Source organism: Podarcis vaucheri (assembly GCF_965113315.1).
Source record: "Podarcis vaucheri genome assembly, chromosome: 5".
In the NCBI taxonomy this organism is placed as follows: Eukaryota; Metazoa; Chordata; class Lepidosauria; order Squamata; family Lacertidae; genus Podarcis; species Podarcis vaucheri.
Window position 1 is genome coordinate 33,962,794 of NC_138763.1, and position 17,382 is coordinate 33,980,175.

The 17,382-nt window shown below is 40.1% G+C and overlaps 1 protein-coding gene and 1 long non-coding RNA gene across 3 annotated transcripts in view; one reads left to right on the forward strand and one right to left on the reverse strand.

Moving 5' to 3' along the window:
• Positions 1-3,016: 3,016 nt before the first annotated feature.
• The window catches only part of PXYLP1 (2-phosphoxylose phosphatase 1), a 69,460-nt gene continuing 55,094 nt past the window's right edge, over positions 3,017-17,382 (reverse strand). For both annotated transcript variants that reach the window (XM_082221847.1, XM_082221846.1), the window contains 2 exons: positions 5,835-5,974; positions 3,017-4,783 (listed from right to left, as the gene is read on the reverse strand). In XM_082221847.1, coding sequence (XP_082077973.1) covers positions 3,852-4,783; positions 5,835-5,974 — 1,072 coding nt within the window. In that variant the 3' untranslated portion in view covers positions 3,017-3,851. The remainder of the gene's footprint in view (positions 4,784-5,834; positions 5,975-17,382) is intronic.
• LOC309532069 lies at positions 7,456-8,889 on the forward strand. The gene is made up of 2 exons (XR_014219579.1): positions 7,456-8,409; positions 8,634-8,889. It is a non-coding gene; the product is annotated as an uncharacterized lncRNA (long non-coding RNA).

Genomic DNA, 17,382 nt, shown 5'->3' on the forward strand with positions numbered 1-17,382 from the left:
GGGTAGCGATTCTCAGCACCGCGCTCCCCGTTGTCGTTCCGGAGCCTTTAAAAAGGCTCTTTCTGCGGTAAAGGGGGGCGCTTCGGGTGCCCACCGAATCTCCTTGTTCACAGGCTCCGTTCCTGTGATTTTAGGGGTCCCCCGCTTGCCGTAGCGGGTCAGACCCGAACTCGCAGAGCCGTCCTCTCTCCGGAGCTCGGAGAGGGAGCAGCCATTAGCGCTGGCGCCGAACCGGAAGTCGGGAAAGATGTAATTTTAACAACACTCAGGACAATGGAAATTAATCAATATGACCGATATTAATGACAAAATGGGAAATCGAGGGAAGGGAACTGAGGTCCATCTTAGAACAACTGTTTTTCTTTTTGGAAGGACTATTATTGAGAAGGTTAGGATGTTGAGAAATGACAATTTGCTGATATAACTTTGGGAATAGGGATGCAAAGGAGGGGGTGGGGGGAAGTCAGAGACCAGGGTTAAGAAAATAAGTGTTTTCTTTGAAACTTTATATTTTTTTGTGTGTCTTTTTTGTTGTCTGTTTGTTTTTCTGTTTGTTTGTCTATAAAAAATGTGAAAACCCAATAAAAATTTTATAAAAAATAAATAAATAAACAATTACAGGGTTTGTGTCCTTTATTTCTCTCACATGCGGCAGCTGAGGAGTGGAAGAATGAAAAACCTCTGCCATTATATACTGGGCCAGACTTTCCACAATTGTTCTGACATCTCTTACATTTTGCTCACATAAATATGATGTTTAATACAGTGTTTAATCACTGATAATAATTCTGTAAATGTATAAGGTTTGGGGATGTAAATATTGCCCTAAACTGATCTCTCTAGTCAGAATGCTGACAATCCGCTTGTTTAGAAAAATCTGTAGAAAGAACTTTACTTGTTTTTCCTCTTAGGAGCATAGCTTTTAATTACAATTACTTTCCAATGTACTATTACATTTGGCCACAAGAGGGAAGCCTAAGCCTTTCCTACACAGTTTCAAAAAACATGAAAAATCAAATCAACGTTGCCACAGGGTGGCATTGAAGTTTAAAATCTTGCAGAGGATTGACACGTCTACAAAAAAAGTGGATCTAAGAATAAGAGCGTAGAGGAAATAACATCTTTTTGCCAGCTTTTGTTGCAATCCCCAGAATGGAAATTCTGATAAGATAAAACATTAGGAAACACTCTCTAATTAGCCTTGAGGTGTTCAAATGTGTAACAGATAGTCTTGGAGGACTCTCTTTCATTGAAGCTTGTATAAGGCAAGAGACTGGTTTACAGGGGTAAAGAAGTTAGGAATTTCCTGCAAAATGACGGCTAGTTGGATGAGATAATGCTTTAACTTTTTCCAATTCTATAATTCTATGTCTGCAGATACATGGGAAGAAGGTTATACCAAGTCAGACCATTGGTGCACCCATTTTGTCAACCCTGACTGCCAGCGCCACTCCAAGGTTTCCAATGTTTCCCATCGCTACCTCGAAAGACTAGATTTTACTTGGGACTTTTTACATGCAAAGCATGCAAGAACAAGGAAGATATTCTATGTATAATTTAATCTCTTTCTGGATAGGATTTTTTTCTGCATACTGCTGTTTATACAATATCTGCTTGAGTAGTGGTAATGTAGCATTGTACCTATGCAAAGCTCATTAAATAAACCTTTCCTTCCATCCTAATCATAAGGCTTTTAAAGCTGTATTTACTCTTGTTCATTAATGTGTTTAGAAGTTGCCACATATTGTATATGAGGTTGCATCCCCATTTTTTATACTCTTTTTTGGTCTTGACTGGTCAGGGAATAATTCCTCTTTGTTTGACTCAAGGTACAAAACTTATCGAGGCAAGGCACAGAATTCTCCTTTCTCTGCCTGCTTTTCTCATTTGTCTATGACTGATTTTGCTCTTGAGGAATAGGTAGTCTGACAGGTTTATTCTGAGCAAAACCACCTGAACATGTACTGAATAGAATAAAATGGCAGGTTTTTCATAGGAACAACTATCGCAAATACTGTGGTAACCTAGCTTCATATTTGAGCTTGAAGCTTTTCTGCAGTTACATACTTTCTTTGCAGTTACATATTTTCTATGAAGCTTTTAGTGTCCTTGCGATGTATCAAGCACCACTAATTAAGAATCTATTAAATTTCAACAACCAATGTGGCAACAAACCTTTGACATAACTGATTAGGCAAAGATAAATTTTACAAACTCTGGTTTGAAGAGCACAAACAGAAATATTGGCTTTTAGGAACCACATCAAAGATTTTTTTTCAAAACTTTATTTATAGAACATTCAAATACATTGTTTTCAAAAGGGGGCTGAAATGCCAATAAAGTCAGAACACAAATTACAGCTCCTTTTAATTGCTACCACCATTTCAATACAAATTACACTAAAAGTATGGTTTCAGGGTGTGTTAAAAACTCTTGACATTACAAAACTCAGCATTCCAATAGTAACAAAATGCTTTTCCAAGCTGTCTAAAAATCTGATGTAAGGAATCTAAAATTTGAGTTAATATGCATTATTAATTTATCCAGTAAAATTATTTATAATAGATTTCTGAATCTTTGTACTACGCCCAAAGTAAAGTGTTGAAAAACAGCTTTTGGCATCCCTTTACAAAGAAGGTTAAAAAAAAAAAATCTAGTACACTATAGTACAATCACCAGACAGTAAAAAACAAGACTGAGCTTATAAAATGTCTTCCTAGTCTATAAAAGTACTAAATGGACTACAAAATTAAGCATTAAGTCAAGTTCTTGTTTGGCTACATGCAGCCATTACAACATACGGCTATAACACATTGCTTCTTATCACAGCACGAATGATCTGAACAACATAAACAGTTCCTAAAGTATGTATCCGAAGCACGATTTTAAGTTTTCACTTCTTGTGTATGAATCCTTTCTAGCATCTGACACAACTTGTACTTTGTGTTTGAAGTACACATAAAGTGCTAAAAGTGCAAAGAACGGAACTTTTCTTTTCATCTACCCCAGGGGCTGCTTTGTATATCATAGGATAGCTCCTTACCTAAAGAAATCCCAAACACTTCTATATGCTGGGGGTTCCACAAGGAGGCTGATTTTATATATAAAAGGTTTCCTGTGTGGATTGCCTGTACAGGTAATTTCAAAAAAGTATTTCTGACAATGCTAATGCCTCCTAGGAAGTCATCTATGCTGATGTAGATTCGCATGTGTTCTAACCAAACACAACAAGAAGCCATGTCAAACATGGCAGCCTCTACCATGAAGTAACAATCTTTACAGCATCTACGTCATGTATGAAGTAGTCCCTGTATAGTAGCTAGAAGTGATGTGTTGAAGAAAACACATCAGAAGCATTTGCAGAAGCATTTGAATCCATGCACCTTAAAAAAAACACTCCAAAAACGAAAGCCTGCCTATAATACACTTTTGCCCTAAGGCAAAAATTATTCCTACTTTAGCTAGATCATACGAATGGATTCGTGGAATGAAGGATACTTTCAATTATGACAAGTATGGTTTGTGTTTACTGTGGCAACTTTTACAGTGGAACAACAAGGAACCAGAATGCACTCATTCAGTTCTTCAAGCAATATCCATTTTACAGCAGCTAAGAGACAAATCAAGTTAGAGCACAAAAGAACATAGGCCCTGTGCTGCTAAGGCTGACAAACATTATGAATTAATGACATTTTAAATCAATCTAGAATGCATTTTTTGGGGGGAAACGACAAAACCACTTCAAGCTATATTCATTTGCACTTAGGCACACTAGGATTTGACAGTGTCAAGCTGCCTTGGAGACAATTTTTTTTGACAATACAAAATGTAACGTTTTATTCCTCCCTTGTTTAGAATGGCCTCCTGTGACATGCATCATAGTAATTGGTGCTATTAAAAGGTGAGAACATGTCTTGTTTAACAAAACGAACAAATTTCTCTAAGGGGCACATCAGTTTGGTGTAATGTTTGTTATAATCCCGGCAGAATGAAGTCTGGAACGTGACATCAACACCGTTATAAAGGATGCGGATAAAATGTTCTTTGTATTTCTTTCCATCTTTCCACAGCTCAAAGACTAGTCTGGCTGCAAATCTTGGGAACCTGGCCTCAGTGATGCCTAAGGCACTCAGAACAGGGGACAAGGTGACATCATGAGCGGAATAAAGGACAAATAGTTCTTCTCTCTTGCCTTCTGCAATGCGCTGCATACGATTGGCTGTCTGGTTAAGGATAGGATGAGTGGCCAGTAGCGCATACAAGTAGTAATATTTCTTCTCCTGCCTCTCTTTTTCATCTTCAAGTTGATGCGTCTTGATTGTTTTAAAGTGCTCAAGGTTAATGCAGCCATTCTTGGTACATGGGAAGCTGACATTATGGCAAAAATGACACAGCATAGAATCTACAGGGTTAGAAGCCCTTAACTGCCTTGTGGGTATGCCGACAATTTTTGCCATATCTGCATACGTTTTCTCCAAGTGTATGTTTTTCACCCGTAGGCTGTACTGGCGCCGTTGCTCCTCCTCTAGGTAATGGTTTCTTATCGGGCAATCACAGCTTCCAGAACAAAAAATTGTGCTCCACTGGTGCCTAAAGTTAATTTTCTTCCAATCAAATTCCGGCAAGAAGGAATATAGTAGTGCCAGCCCACTCTGTAGTGTTCGACTCTTTCCAGTTGTCTCCAAATACAAATGTTTACTTGTCCAGTCACTTGGTATCAAGTTATGCTTCTTTATATAAATATTCCGCAGTAGTTGTCCATTTCGCAAGTGCTGTACAATCCCTTCAAAAAAGAAAAAGAAGAAGGTAAGCATTCTTCTATGAAATAATTTGAGAGTGATCTTGGGAAGACTGTACAGTGGTACCTCGAATTACAAACACCTCAGGTTTCAAACTCCGCTAACCTGAGTTACCTCGAGTTGAGAACTTTGTCCCAGGATGAGAACAGAAATCGTGTGCCAGTGGCGCAGTGGCAGCAAGAGGCCCCATTAGCGAAAGTACACCTCTAGTTAAGAACAGCTTTAGGTTAAGGACGGACCTCCAGAATGAATTAAGTTCATAACTAGAGGTATAACTGTACTGTTAAGAGAAATTGTGTTGTATCAAACAGTTGCCTGGGTATAAGACAGCTCATGCAACCTACCTTTTTCTTCCCCTCCTTCTCCTCTGAAGCACCCAGTCAAAAATCCTCTCAAGAGGGTCAAAGGTTGACCCTTTTGGGAGCTGTGTCACATGGGCTGTGATGTGAGGGGGAAATCATCTGAAATGGAGCAGAACAATCTTGCTCCAGTGGCAGCTACAATGGCACAAAATCTCTTTGTCCAATTTCAGAAGAATCTTCCCTTCCATGTGACATAGCTCCAAACGTTCACCAAACTCTGGCTGACCCCCCCCCCACCCCGAGAAGTTTTTGGGGGTACATGTGGCTGCACAGGAAGGAGTATAAAAATATTGATAGCCTGAGCTGCCTTCTGCTCATGCAGTTACTTCATACAATCCATGTGAAAGGGTAATGGCTGGGGTGGGCAGATCATGCTAAGAATATAAAAACGTTTTAATTTTTCAAAAACGTTAGTTGCACAAGTCTTAAATGGTTGTACAGGCAAGAAGGAAATATGAGATTTTTTTCTTTTAAAAAAAAACAACAACCCATAAACAATTGGGATATTGCTATTACAACCATGGTATCCTTTAAAAAGTACCAGCAATGTTCCCTGGAAAAATTGTTTTTGAACCCTTAACAAGCGCCTAGGAAGTTCCAATTAAGAACCAAAGAGCCTCTTGACATACGGGGTTCTTTTGGACATGGAAATAAAACAGCTGTATAAAATCACCTGTCTGTGTAAGCTCTCCCATTTCACACAGTGAATGGCTGGGGTAACGAGGCATGCTGCTCAGAATGCCATCCATTTGGGTTTCTGATCCTTTAGACATATGGCTAATAAAAGCTTCAAGCTGAGGGTGGGAAGGTTTCCTAAAGGAGATAAACCAAACAAAAACTCTTAAACGCATGAAGAAGCTGTAAAGATTAAAGTGCTCTAATTATGTCAAGTCACACCATTTCATTATGAAGGCATACCTACTGCTGGGCGGGGGGGAGAGACGACAAAACTCTGCTCTTAAAAGAAATGAAATATGCAGCCATGCAGATGGGTGTTAAGGCCTGAAAAAACCCAGCATGTGATGGGAGGAAGAGGGAAGAAACGCAAAAGCTAAAAATACATAAGAAAACCTCCAAAGAAGTTGTGCTGTTGTAACCTAGGATGCACTATTTCAGAGCTACTATTTTGCTGTCAGGACAATGTTAGCTTTCTATATGATCTCCGTGAAATGACCTACTATCTTCATAAAAGAGAAAAACAATGTATCTGGTGTGTGGAGTGGTAGGCAATGGATGATTCAGTACCAATTTCTGGGGATTTATTTTGTTAAAAGAGAGGTGGGAAATTACTGTGATGAACACGTTTGTACAGTACATGATTTCATCCCATGAAAATGTCAAATAAGAAATAAGCAGAAAAAGTCTAGCTTGGAACAAGAAGAGCAGGAGATCCATGCTTCCTCTAAACTACTATTAATATTGCTGCATGCAAGTTAGGCTGCATTTTCACCTTCTTATATCATATTATTATTTATTTCGTTACAAATCACTTCTCATGAGCCATCCCAAAACGATATACAAAATGATAAAACCAAAAGCAAATATAAAGTTACATATCTGAATACAGTTAAAGCAACTGCATATATAAAAACTGCATATATAAAAACTATAAGAACATTAAAAAAAAACCCAGTTACATATATACAATTTAAAACAGCAGCAGCACATACATAAAATCTTTTGGGAACTAATTTATAATGAGCTTAAAAAAATATTAAAATACACTTTTCCCAAGAGACCTGAGGCATTTCTGCTGGGAATAATGGATAAAGAAATAAAAAGTGAGGATAAAACAATATTCCTCTACGCCACCACAGCCGCAAGAATCCTGCTGGCACAAAATTGGAAATTGGAAACTGTACCTAGCATAAGTGATTGGCAGGTTAAAATGGTAAATTACGCCGAGCTGGATAGACTAACAGGCAGATTACGAGACCAAGATGAACAGAAATTCAAAAAAAAAATGGAGTAAATTCTGGAATTATATTGGAACAGACTTATAAGATGATCTGGCGGGGAAAGAAAAACTCTATCAGCGACAAAATAAATACGTAACCATAGAATTTATTAGAAACTTACCAAAAGGGTGGAGGGAAGTCAAAGACTCGACAGAGTATAAAGTATTTTTTATTTTATTTTTATTTCTATGATTTTGTATGTTCAATTCTTGTTTGTATAGAATGGGAAATGGGAATAACAATTTATGTTAATCTGTTTGTTTATATATTTGTTTGCTCTTTATTAAATATGAATAAAAATTTAAAATAAATAAATAAAATCATTTCAAATACAATACAGGTACCCATAGGCTATTTGATGCTGTAAAGTCCTTTTCAAAGAGTATTATATTTTACATGGTGCTTTGAGTCTCTAGATAGTTAAAAATAATAATATGCACAAATCTGGATGTACAGTGGACGCTCGGGTCACGAGTCGGTGCTTCTGTACATGCGCAAAGAGCGATTTAACACTTCTGCGTATGCGCAAGCACCAGAACCCGGAAGTAACCAGTTCCAGTACTTCCGGGTTCGGCGTGGTGCGCAACCCGAAATCGTGCAACCCGAAGCGTCTGTAACCCGAGGTATGACTGCATTTAAATCTAGTTAACTTAAATTCATAAGCCGATTTCCAAATATCAGTCCATGCCAATTTAAAAACCTAGCACAGGAAATCCATTTAAAGAAACTGGCTACCATTCAGAAAACTACAAAAAAAAATATCAAATCAGAATGAAACACAGCTGGGTGCTTCTTTTCATTTTCACTTCAAGCCGCCACCCGCTAAACTGCCAAACTACATTTTAATCCAGGAGTGACATGGTAACAGTGTGCTTTTGCAACTCAGTGGAGTGAAAATTAGACCAAAGCTACCAAGCAGTTTTCATTTACAGATCTGCTCTTATATGCTTCTTTCCCATTACTGACACAGGTTTGCTCTTACCACTGCACAGCCTAGACACCTTGATTAATATCATAAATGCACGTGGCATTTTGCAAAGCTGAAGCAGCCAGCTACCCCTTGCTAAAAGGATCCCATGAAATCACAGTGCAAATCAGTTACTAGCGTCAGGACTGGTCTCAACCTTTCCAACAAGACTTTCGTATATAAGGGGGAAAGACGACAACAATTTCATTACATTACTTTGGAGGAGGGAGTATTCTGGTGTGTGTTTTAAAGTAGCTACATTTATCTGTTTGCATCCTAGGATCCCACTTCAAGAGTGAAAGGCTCTTCTGCTGCTGTACAAGGTAGGCAGCTATTCCTATATCTGAAGTCTTGTCTCGGAGGCACAGGGAGTGCAGATGGAGGAGATGGCTTTCTCTGCCACTTCCTACCTGTGCAGGCAGAAGTGTGCTCTGCTCATGCAATGTGATCAAGCCCACAGTTAAAAATCAGAGAAGAGTCTGAGTTGTTTTTACTCTTTAACTGCTTACTTATTTCAAAAGTATTTTTCTCTCCTCTTTTTCTGAAGCAACGACTAAGCCTTCACAACTTTCCAAACCCTGCCTGAGAGTTACACTGCCACCATAGGAATCTCTTACATCCAGACAACTCTGAAGAGCTCTTAAATTATGCAGTGGTGAGTTAAGGGTGGTCCGAAATGATACGATACGATAATCTTTATTGTCATTGTCCCATACAGAACAATGAAATTGAAAGAATCTACATCAGACATTCAAAAACCAACAAGCCTGCTATCTCAGCTATCCCAGCCTGATTAGCCCCCCCCCCAAACTCCGATACCCCATAATTAAATACAATATATTCCCATAGAGACTACCTTACACTGTGTTTAAAACCAAAATTGCATTTGAATAGAAACTGTTTCTCAGGCAGCTAGTCCTAGTCTTTATAACCCTGTACCTTCTTCCAGAAGGCAGAAGCTGAAAGAGATCACTGTCCTGCATCTATTGGCATTTACTTTCTTGGTCAAAGCTGTGTTGCCTCTCCTGCTGCTCATTCCCAGCACGAAACCTTTTCTTAGAGGAGGATACCAATTATAGAAAGAGTCATGCTGAGAGATGTACAGCTTCTTGAACCCAAAATAAAATAATCTCCCCTAAAGTTTAGACATACCTTTCATCAGTCTTTCCTGCTAATAATTTTTGGAATTACAATAGCAACCTATTACTTTTGGTTAATGTCCTAATGTGAGACTATATAACACAAAGTTCCTGAAGCTCAATACATTGCATTGTCTACAAAGATTTTACTCCATTCACTGAATTGACATTTGCACTATTGTAAAAGGTAAAGGGACCCCTGACCATTAGGTCCAGTCGTGACCGACTCTGGGGTTGCGGCGCTCATCTCGCTTTACTGGCCGATAGGTTTCTTTAAAAAGAAAAAAGTATATATATATATATATATATATATTTGCTTTCGTAGATTTTCACGGGTACAGGAATGCAGGTTTTGGTGTCTTCGGGAAGACACCCGAAGACACCAAAACCTGCATATATATATATATATATATATATATATATATATATATATATATGCAGGTTTTGGTGTCTTCGGGTGTCTTCCCGTGTAAGAGTCGGGGTGTCTGTGCGACGTTTCGACGAGGTCTCACTCGTCATCTTCAGGCTGGTGCTTTCGGCTTCTTGTTACTGGAACAGAGTTGTTCCAGTAACAAGAAGCCGAAAGCACCAGCCTGAAGATGACGAGTGAGACCTCGTCGAAACGTCGCACAGACACCCCGACTCTTACACGGGAAGACACCCGAAGACACCAAAACCTGCATTCCTGTACCCGTGAAAATCTACGAAAGCATATATATATATATATATATATATATATATATATATATATATATATATATATAATGTTGCGAGTTTTTATGTGTGCATTAGGCAATAGAGGTGGTTTTTTAAAAAAGAAAAGAATGTTAACTTAAATTCCATTCTCTGTCTGAACAAGTGCTCAAAAGAAATTGGTCAATTAAATGGCAACTCTTTGCTACATTATACCAGACTTTTAAAACTAACTTAAACCACAAGGGGGTGCCATGCTATCACTTCAATATAAGCACACTGTATGACACCTTACCCTTACTTTTCACATAGTGAAAAGTACAGAATATACAAATGAGAAAACTTCTAGTTATGGTTGGATTTGTAGATATAATACTATTTCAGGAAGGGAAAAGTGAAATAGAAGACCTTGAGACCTTTTGTGTCTAAGAACCAATGTGACATGGGCAAATTCTACAGAGAGTTCACTCCCAGCCGTCATCTGCAAAACCACATCAATACCTATTTGGTATACCAGAAGTCTGAATGTGCATTTACAATGCAAAACTATGCATGTTTACTTGGAAGTAAGTGCCACTATGTTAAATGGAGCTTAATTCCCAAATGGATGTGCATAGAATTGCAATGTTGGGGGACTTACAGCCAGGTTTATCACCACAGTTGAATCAACAAAAAGGTGGGTGCAGCCTCTGTTTTTGCACCGCAGCGATATAACTTTGTTTTGGCTGAGCTAATGATTTAATAATGTAGCGCGGGTGGCGCTGTGGGCTAAACCACAGAGCCTAGGACTTGCTGATCAGAAGGTCGGCGGTTCGAATCCCCGCAACAGGGTGAGCTCCCGTTGCTCAGTCCCTGCTCCTGCCAACCTAGCAGTTCAAAAGCACATCAAAGTGCAAGTAGGTAAATAGGTACCGCTCCGGCGGAAAGGTAAACGGCGTTTCCGTGCGCTGCTCTGGTTCACCAGAAGCGGCTTAGTCATGCTGGCCACATGACCCGGAAGCTGTACGCCGGCTCCCTCGGCCAATAAAGCAAGATGAGTACTGCAACCCCAGAGTCGGTCACGACTGGACCTAATGGTCAGGGGTCCCTTTACCTTTTAACTGTCAAAAAATACATGTGACAACACAAACAACCCTAAATATACCTGCAGATGTTCCCCAGAATCACTTCAGCTATTGCGTTGGAAAGAAGATAGGGACTGCGTAAAATAAAGGGTCCCCTTCATGGATCACTGCCTTGCCATGGCGAAGGGGCTTGAATAACTCAGAGAAGCTATGAACTATGCCGTGCAGGGCACCCAAGATAAACAGGTCATAGTGGAGAGTTTTGACCAAACGTGATCCACCTGGAGGAGGAACCGGCAAGCCACTTCAGTATCCCTGCCAAGAAAACTCCATGAACAAAGACAACAAGCATATAAAAGTTATGACGCTGGAAGATAAGCCCCTCAGGTCGGAAGGTGTCCAACATGCTACTGGGGAAGAGCGGAGGACAAGTACAAGTAGATCCAGAGCTAATGAAGTGGCTGGGCCAAAGCCGAAAGGACGCTCAGTTGCGGATATGCCTGGAAGCGAAAGGAAAGTCCAATGCTGTAAAGAAAAATATTGCATAGGAACCTGGAATGTAAGAACCATGAACCTGGGTAAGCTGGATGTGGTCAAAAATGAGATGGCAAGAATAAATATTGACATCCTGGGCATCAGTGAACTAAAATGGACGGGAATGGGCGAATTCAGTTCGGATGACTATCATATCTACTACTGTGGGCAAGAAACCCGTAAAAGAAATGGAGTGGCCCTCATAGTCAACAAAAGAGTGGCGAAAGCTGTACTGGGATGCAATCTCAAAAATGATAGAATGATCTCGATACGAATCCAAGGCAGACCTTTTAACATCACAGTAATCCAAGTCTATGCACCAACTACTGGTGCTGAAGAAACTGAAATTGACCATTTCTATGAAGACTTACAAGACCTTATAGAAGTGACACCAAAGAAGGATGTTCTTCTCATTATAGGGGATTGGAATGCTAAAGTAGGGAATCAAGAGATAAAAGGAACAACCGGCAAGTTTGGCCTTGGAGATCAAAACGAAGCAGGGCAAAGGCTAATAGAGTTCTGTCAAGAGAACAAGCTGGTCATCACAAACACGCTTTTCCAACAACACAAGAGACGACTCTACACATGGACATCACCAGATGGGCAACATCGAAATCAGATTGATTATATTCTCTGCAGCCAAAGATAGAGAAGCTCTATACAGTCAGCAAAAACAAGACCTGGAGCTGACTGTGGCTCAGATCATCAGCTTCTTATAGCAAAATTCAAGCTTAAACTGAAGAAAGTAGGAAAAACCACTGGGCTGGTAAGATACAGTCTAAACCAAATCCCCTATGAATACACAGTGGAAGTGAGGAACAGGTTTAAGGATTTAGATTTGCTGGACAGAGTGCCTGAAGAACTATGGGTGGAGGCTCGCAACATTATACAGGAAGCAGCAACTAAAACCATCCCAATGAAAAAGAAATGCAAGAAAACAAAGTGGCTGTCCAACGAGGCCTTACAAATAGCGGGGGAGAGAAGGCAAGCAAAATGCGAGGGAGATAGTGAAAGATACAGGAAATTGAATGCAGATTTCCAAAGAATAGCAAGAAGGCCTTCTTAAACGAGCAATGCAAAGAAATAGAGGAAAACAACAGAATGGGAAGAACCAGAGATCTGTTCAAGAAAATCGGAAATATGAAAGGAACATTTCGTACAAAGATTACCATAATAAAGGACAAAAGTGGTAAGGACCTAACAGAAGCAGAAGACATCAAGAAGAGGTGGCAAGAATACACAAAGGAATTATACCAGAAAGATATGGATGTCTCGTACACCCCAGGTAGTGTGGTTGCTGACCTTGAGCCAGACATCCTGGAGAATGAAGTCAAATGGGCCTTAAAAAGCACTGCAAATAACAAGGCCAGTGGAAGTGATGGTATTCCAGCTGAACTATTTAAAATTTTAAAAGATGATGCTGTTAAGGTGCTACACTCAATATGCCAGCAAGTTTGGAAAACTCAGCAGTGGCCAGAGGATTGGAGAAGATCAGTCTATATCCTAATCCCAAAGAAGGGCAGTGCCAAAGAATGCTCCAACTACCGCACAATTGCACTCATTTCACACACTAGCAAGGTTATGCTTAAAACTCTACAAGGCAGGCTCAAGCAGTATGTGGACCGAGAACTCCCAGAAGTGCAAGCTCGATTTAAAAGAGGCAGAGGAACCAGAGACCAAATTGCAAACATGCGCTGGATTATGGAGAAAGCTAGAGAGTTTCAGAAAGACATCTACTTCTGCTTCATTGACTATGTAAAAGCCTTTGACTGTGTTGACCACAGCAAACTATGGCAAGTTCTTAAAGAAATGGGAGTGCCTGGTCACCTCATCTGTCTCCTGAGAAATCTCTATGTGGGACAAGAAGCTACAGTTAGAACTGGATATGGAACAACTGATTGGTTCAAAATTGGGAAAGGAGTACGATAAGGCTGTATATTGTCTCCCTGCTTATTTAACTTATATGCAGAATTCATCATGCGAAAGGCTGGGCTGGATCCGAAGCCGGAATTAAGATTGCCGGAAGAAATATCAACAACCTCAGATATGCAGATGACACAACCTTGATGGCAGAAAGTAAGGAGGAATTAAAGAACCTTTTATTGAGGGTGAAAGAGGAGAGTGCAAAATATGGTCTGAAGCTCAACATCAAAAAAACGAATATCATGGCCACTGGTCCCATCACCTCCTGGCAAATAGAAGGGGGAGAAATGGAGGCAGTAAGAGATTTTACTTTCTTGGGCTCCATGATCACTGCAGATGGTGACAGCAGACACGAAATTAAAAGACGCCTGCTTCTTGGGAGAAAAGCAATGACAGACCTAGACAGCATCTTAAAAAGTAGAGACATCACCTTGCCAACAAAGGTCCGTATAGTAAAAGCTATGGTTTTCCCAGTAGTGATGTATGGAAGTGAGAGCTGGACAATAAAGAAGGCTGATCGCCGAAGAATTGATGCTTTTGAATTATGGTGCTGGAGGAGACTCTTGAGAGTCCCATGGACTGCAAGAAGATCAAACCTCTCCATTCTTAAGGAAATCAGCCCTGAATGCTCACTGGAAGGACAGATCCTGAAGCTGAGGCTCCATTACTTTGGCCACCTCATGAGAAGAGAAGACTCCCCGGAAAAGACCCTGATGTTGGGAAAGATGGAGGGCACAAGGAGAAGGGGACGATAGAGGATGAGATGGTTGGATGGTGTTCTTGAAGCTACCCCCATGAGTCTGATCAAACTGCGGGAGGCAGTGGAGGACAGAAGTGCCTGGCGTGCTCTGGTCCATGGGGTCACAAAAAGTCGGACACAACTAAACGACTAAACAACAACAACAAAATAAAGGGTGTTTTTTACATGTGCCCACAAATGCATATATAGTAAGCAATAACCTAATTCTGTCAGGCTTCATGTTAACTAACTGCAAAACAAACATCATATTTACCAACAGAAGTTCAGTAACAATCAACCAGGTCCCAGCTACAAAGGAAAAGCTATGGTGAAGTCTTAATGAAATGGTTCATAAACTCCAGCCAAAGCTAGTGAAAACAAGGCAATTCCATGTGTTTTCTCTGTCCTAATTGTCTCTCCATAAAACTAAGAGGCAGAAGATTAAGGAAAATCAATGCATGATTGAATCATACACTAAGCAAGGTAAACTAATTTATTACTTAGAAACAACCTCTCTAACAATAATATTTTCATAACTAACCAGTATTCTTACTTGCATAATAGATGCAGTGGACCACTTACTCCTCCGTGGTTTCAAGACAAATACAACATGCCATATTTCACCGTATACTGATCACCACTGCGTGATAGTTGCGTACCCCTTTTTCAGACCCCAAAATTGGTCCCAGAGAAATTGGCCCACATAATAGTTGCAGTGGTAATTCTGAGACGAGTTGGGGGTCTGCAGGGGCGGCTTCTGGTGAGTAGGGCCAGAGTTTGGGCACTCATTGGCTTAGCCCCAAGCAGAAGTAGCTGTAGAGGCATGGCAAGGTGAAACCAGGCCCAGGCTGCTGCTGTTGCTGCTGCTGCTACCTTGGGTCGTGCAGAGGCAAGGAGGCAGCTTGGCAGTGGTGCTGTTGACTCTCGCCACACGCTCCAGACTCGAGGCGAGACAAAGTCAGACCCAGGTGGCTGCAGCCACCGCTCGCTTTAAATGCCCTTGGGGCCACCCCAGAAGGGGAAGCAGTGGTGAGCAACCACCTCCACCTCCATCCCATAATTCATCGCATAATGGTCACATGCACACCCTTTTTGGAAAGGAAAATTCAGCACAAAAAAATGTGACCGTTACATGGCGAAATACGATAGATGCATGCTTGTGAAGTAACCCCCACAAATAAATGAAGGTTTTCTAAAAGCAGAGTTAGTACAAACACAGGTTTACCTAGGGCCTGACCTGTCCATTCAGAAGAATAATCAAAACCATCTGGAGAATAAACCAAGAAAAAGGTTAATATTTCAACTGGTTAGTTACATCTATGTGTCCTTGTGAACCTCATTTCATAGATTTCTTTAAACACATGTGTAGGAAAATAGCAGGCAGATATTGTCTGAAGGCTTTCAGTTGGACAAAATATCATCCCTTATGATGAATGGGGAATGTATGTTTGAGCATGAGACTTGTAGTTTGATGCATTTTCCATTTACTGTTAGTCACCTTGAGCGATATTCCATTGGAAGGGCGGAATATAAACATCCTTAATAAATAATAATAATAAACAGTGCTGCCAGTGAATTGAAGGAAGACCTAACATGTCATCCATCAATAATATTAGAATATAGAAATCAACTGACTTATGCCACTTTGGTTTCTCACGCTTTAGAAAAATCTTTGGATTTCAGTTTCCATTTTTATCTTTCATTTTAAATGAGAATAATAATCCTAGGCATGATATGATTGTTTGGACTTCACGGTACTTTCCTTTGTTTGAGGGGGGAAAAAATCCCCTAGATCTTGTAGACACTCTAATATTACTCACAAACATTTACAAGGAGGGAGGAAAACAAGTTATTTCTCTTCTAGGAGAAAAGCCCCAAATGCCAGAGAACCAGGAAATAAGAATATAGCCCGTTGTTAATAGTGTCTGAATGAATGACAATAGTATTCAAGCTAACACGAGGCTATGAAAGCAGAATCAAGGCTGCAATTTTGAATGGAGAAGTAATTTTGATCAGGGGTGATGTTTGAATCTTTCTTACTCATAATTCCTTAAACTTGTTTTCTTAGCAAAAAGATCTGTGGGGTGCTCTTAAAAGTATTTGGGCTCAATATGTCTTCTTAAGGGGACTCTTTCCTCCATAGCCTCTTTCATTTATTGCATAAGTACAAAAGAGCCTGCTGGACCAGACTAACTGCCATTTAGTCCAGCATCCTGGCAAACCAGAAGCCCATGAGAAGCGCAAAAGCAGGACCTGAGGGCAACAGCACTGTCCATTCAGAGGCATACTGTCCCTGTACAGTGGAGGTGGAAGACAGCCTTCATGGCTAGCAGCCACTGATAGATTTAGCCCTCCCTGACTTGGTCTAATCCTCTCCTAAAGCCACCTAAGTTCTTACGGGAATGAATTCCAGTTTAACTATGGGCTGTCTGACAAAGTACTTGCTTTTTGTCTGTCCTGAAACGTTCAAGTTCACTAGATGTCTACAAGTTCTGATGGAAGAAGGAGAAGGAGAAGGAGAAGAATCTATCCATTTTCTTCACGCCACATGTAATTTTATACATCTCTATCATGTCTCCATTTAACCCTTTTCTCTAAATTCAAAAGCCCCAAACATGTAGCCTTTCCTCACAGGGGAGCTGCTTCATCCCCTTGATCATTTTGGATGCCCTTTTCTAAACCTTTCTAGCTCTACAATATCCTTTTTGAGGTGAGGCAACCAAAACTGTACACAGTATTCCAAGTGTGGTTACAATGAAGATTTGTATAATGGCATTATGATATTGATGGGTTTATTTTCAATTCCTTTGTGGATTACCTCTAACCAGGATGATGATGGTGATAATAATAATAATAATAATAATAATAATAATAATAATAATAATAATAATAATAATTTATTACTTATGCCCTGCCCATCTGGCCAGGTCTCCCCAGCCACTCTGGGCAGCTTCTAACAGAATATTAAAAACACAATAAAACATAAAACTTTAAGAACTTCCCTAAAAGGATTGACCTTTTTCACAACTCCTGCTGCTGCTGGTTTGACATCATTATGAAGCTACTGTATCCGCAACAATCCCATGGTCTCATTCAGCCCTTCAGACTCCATGAAATTAAGACTTGTTTGCCCTAATGTGCATCAATTCACACTTTAATGTAAGTTGCATTTGCTAATTTACTGCCCATTCACTCAATCTGCAG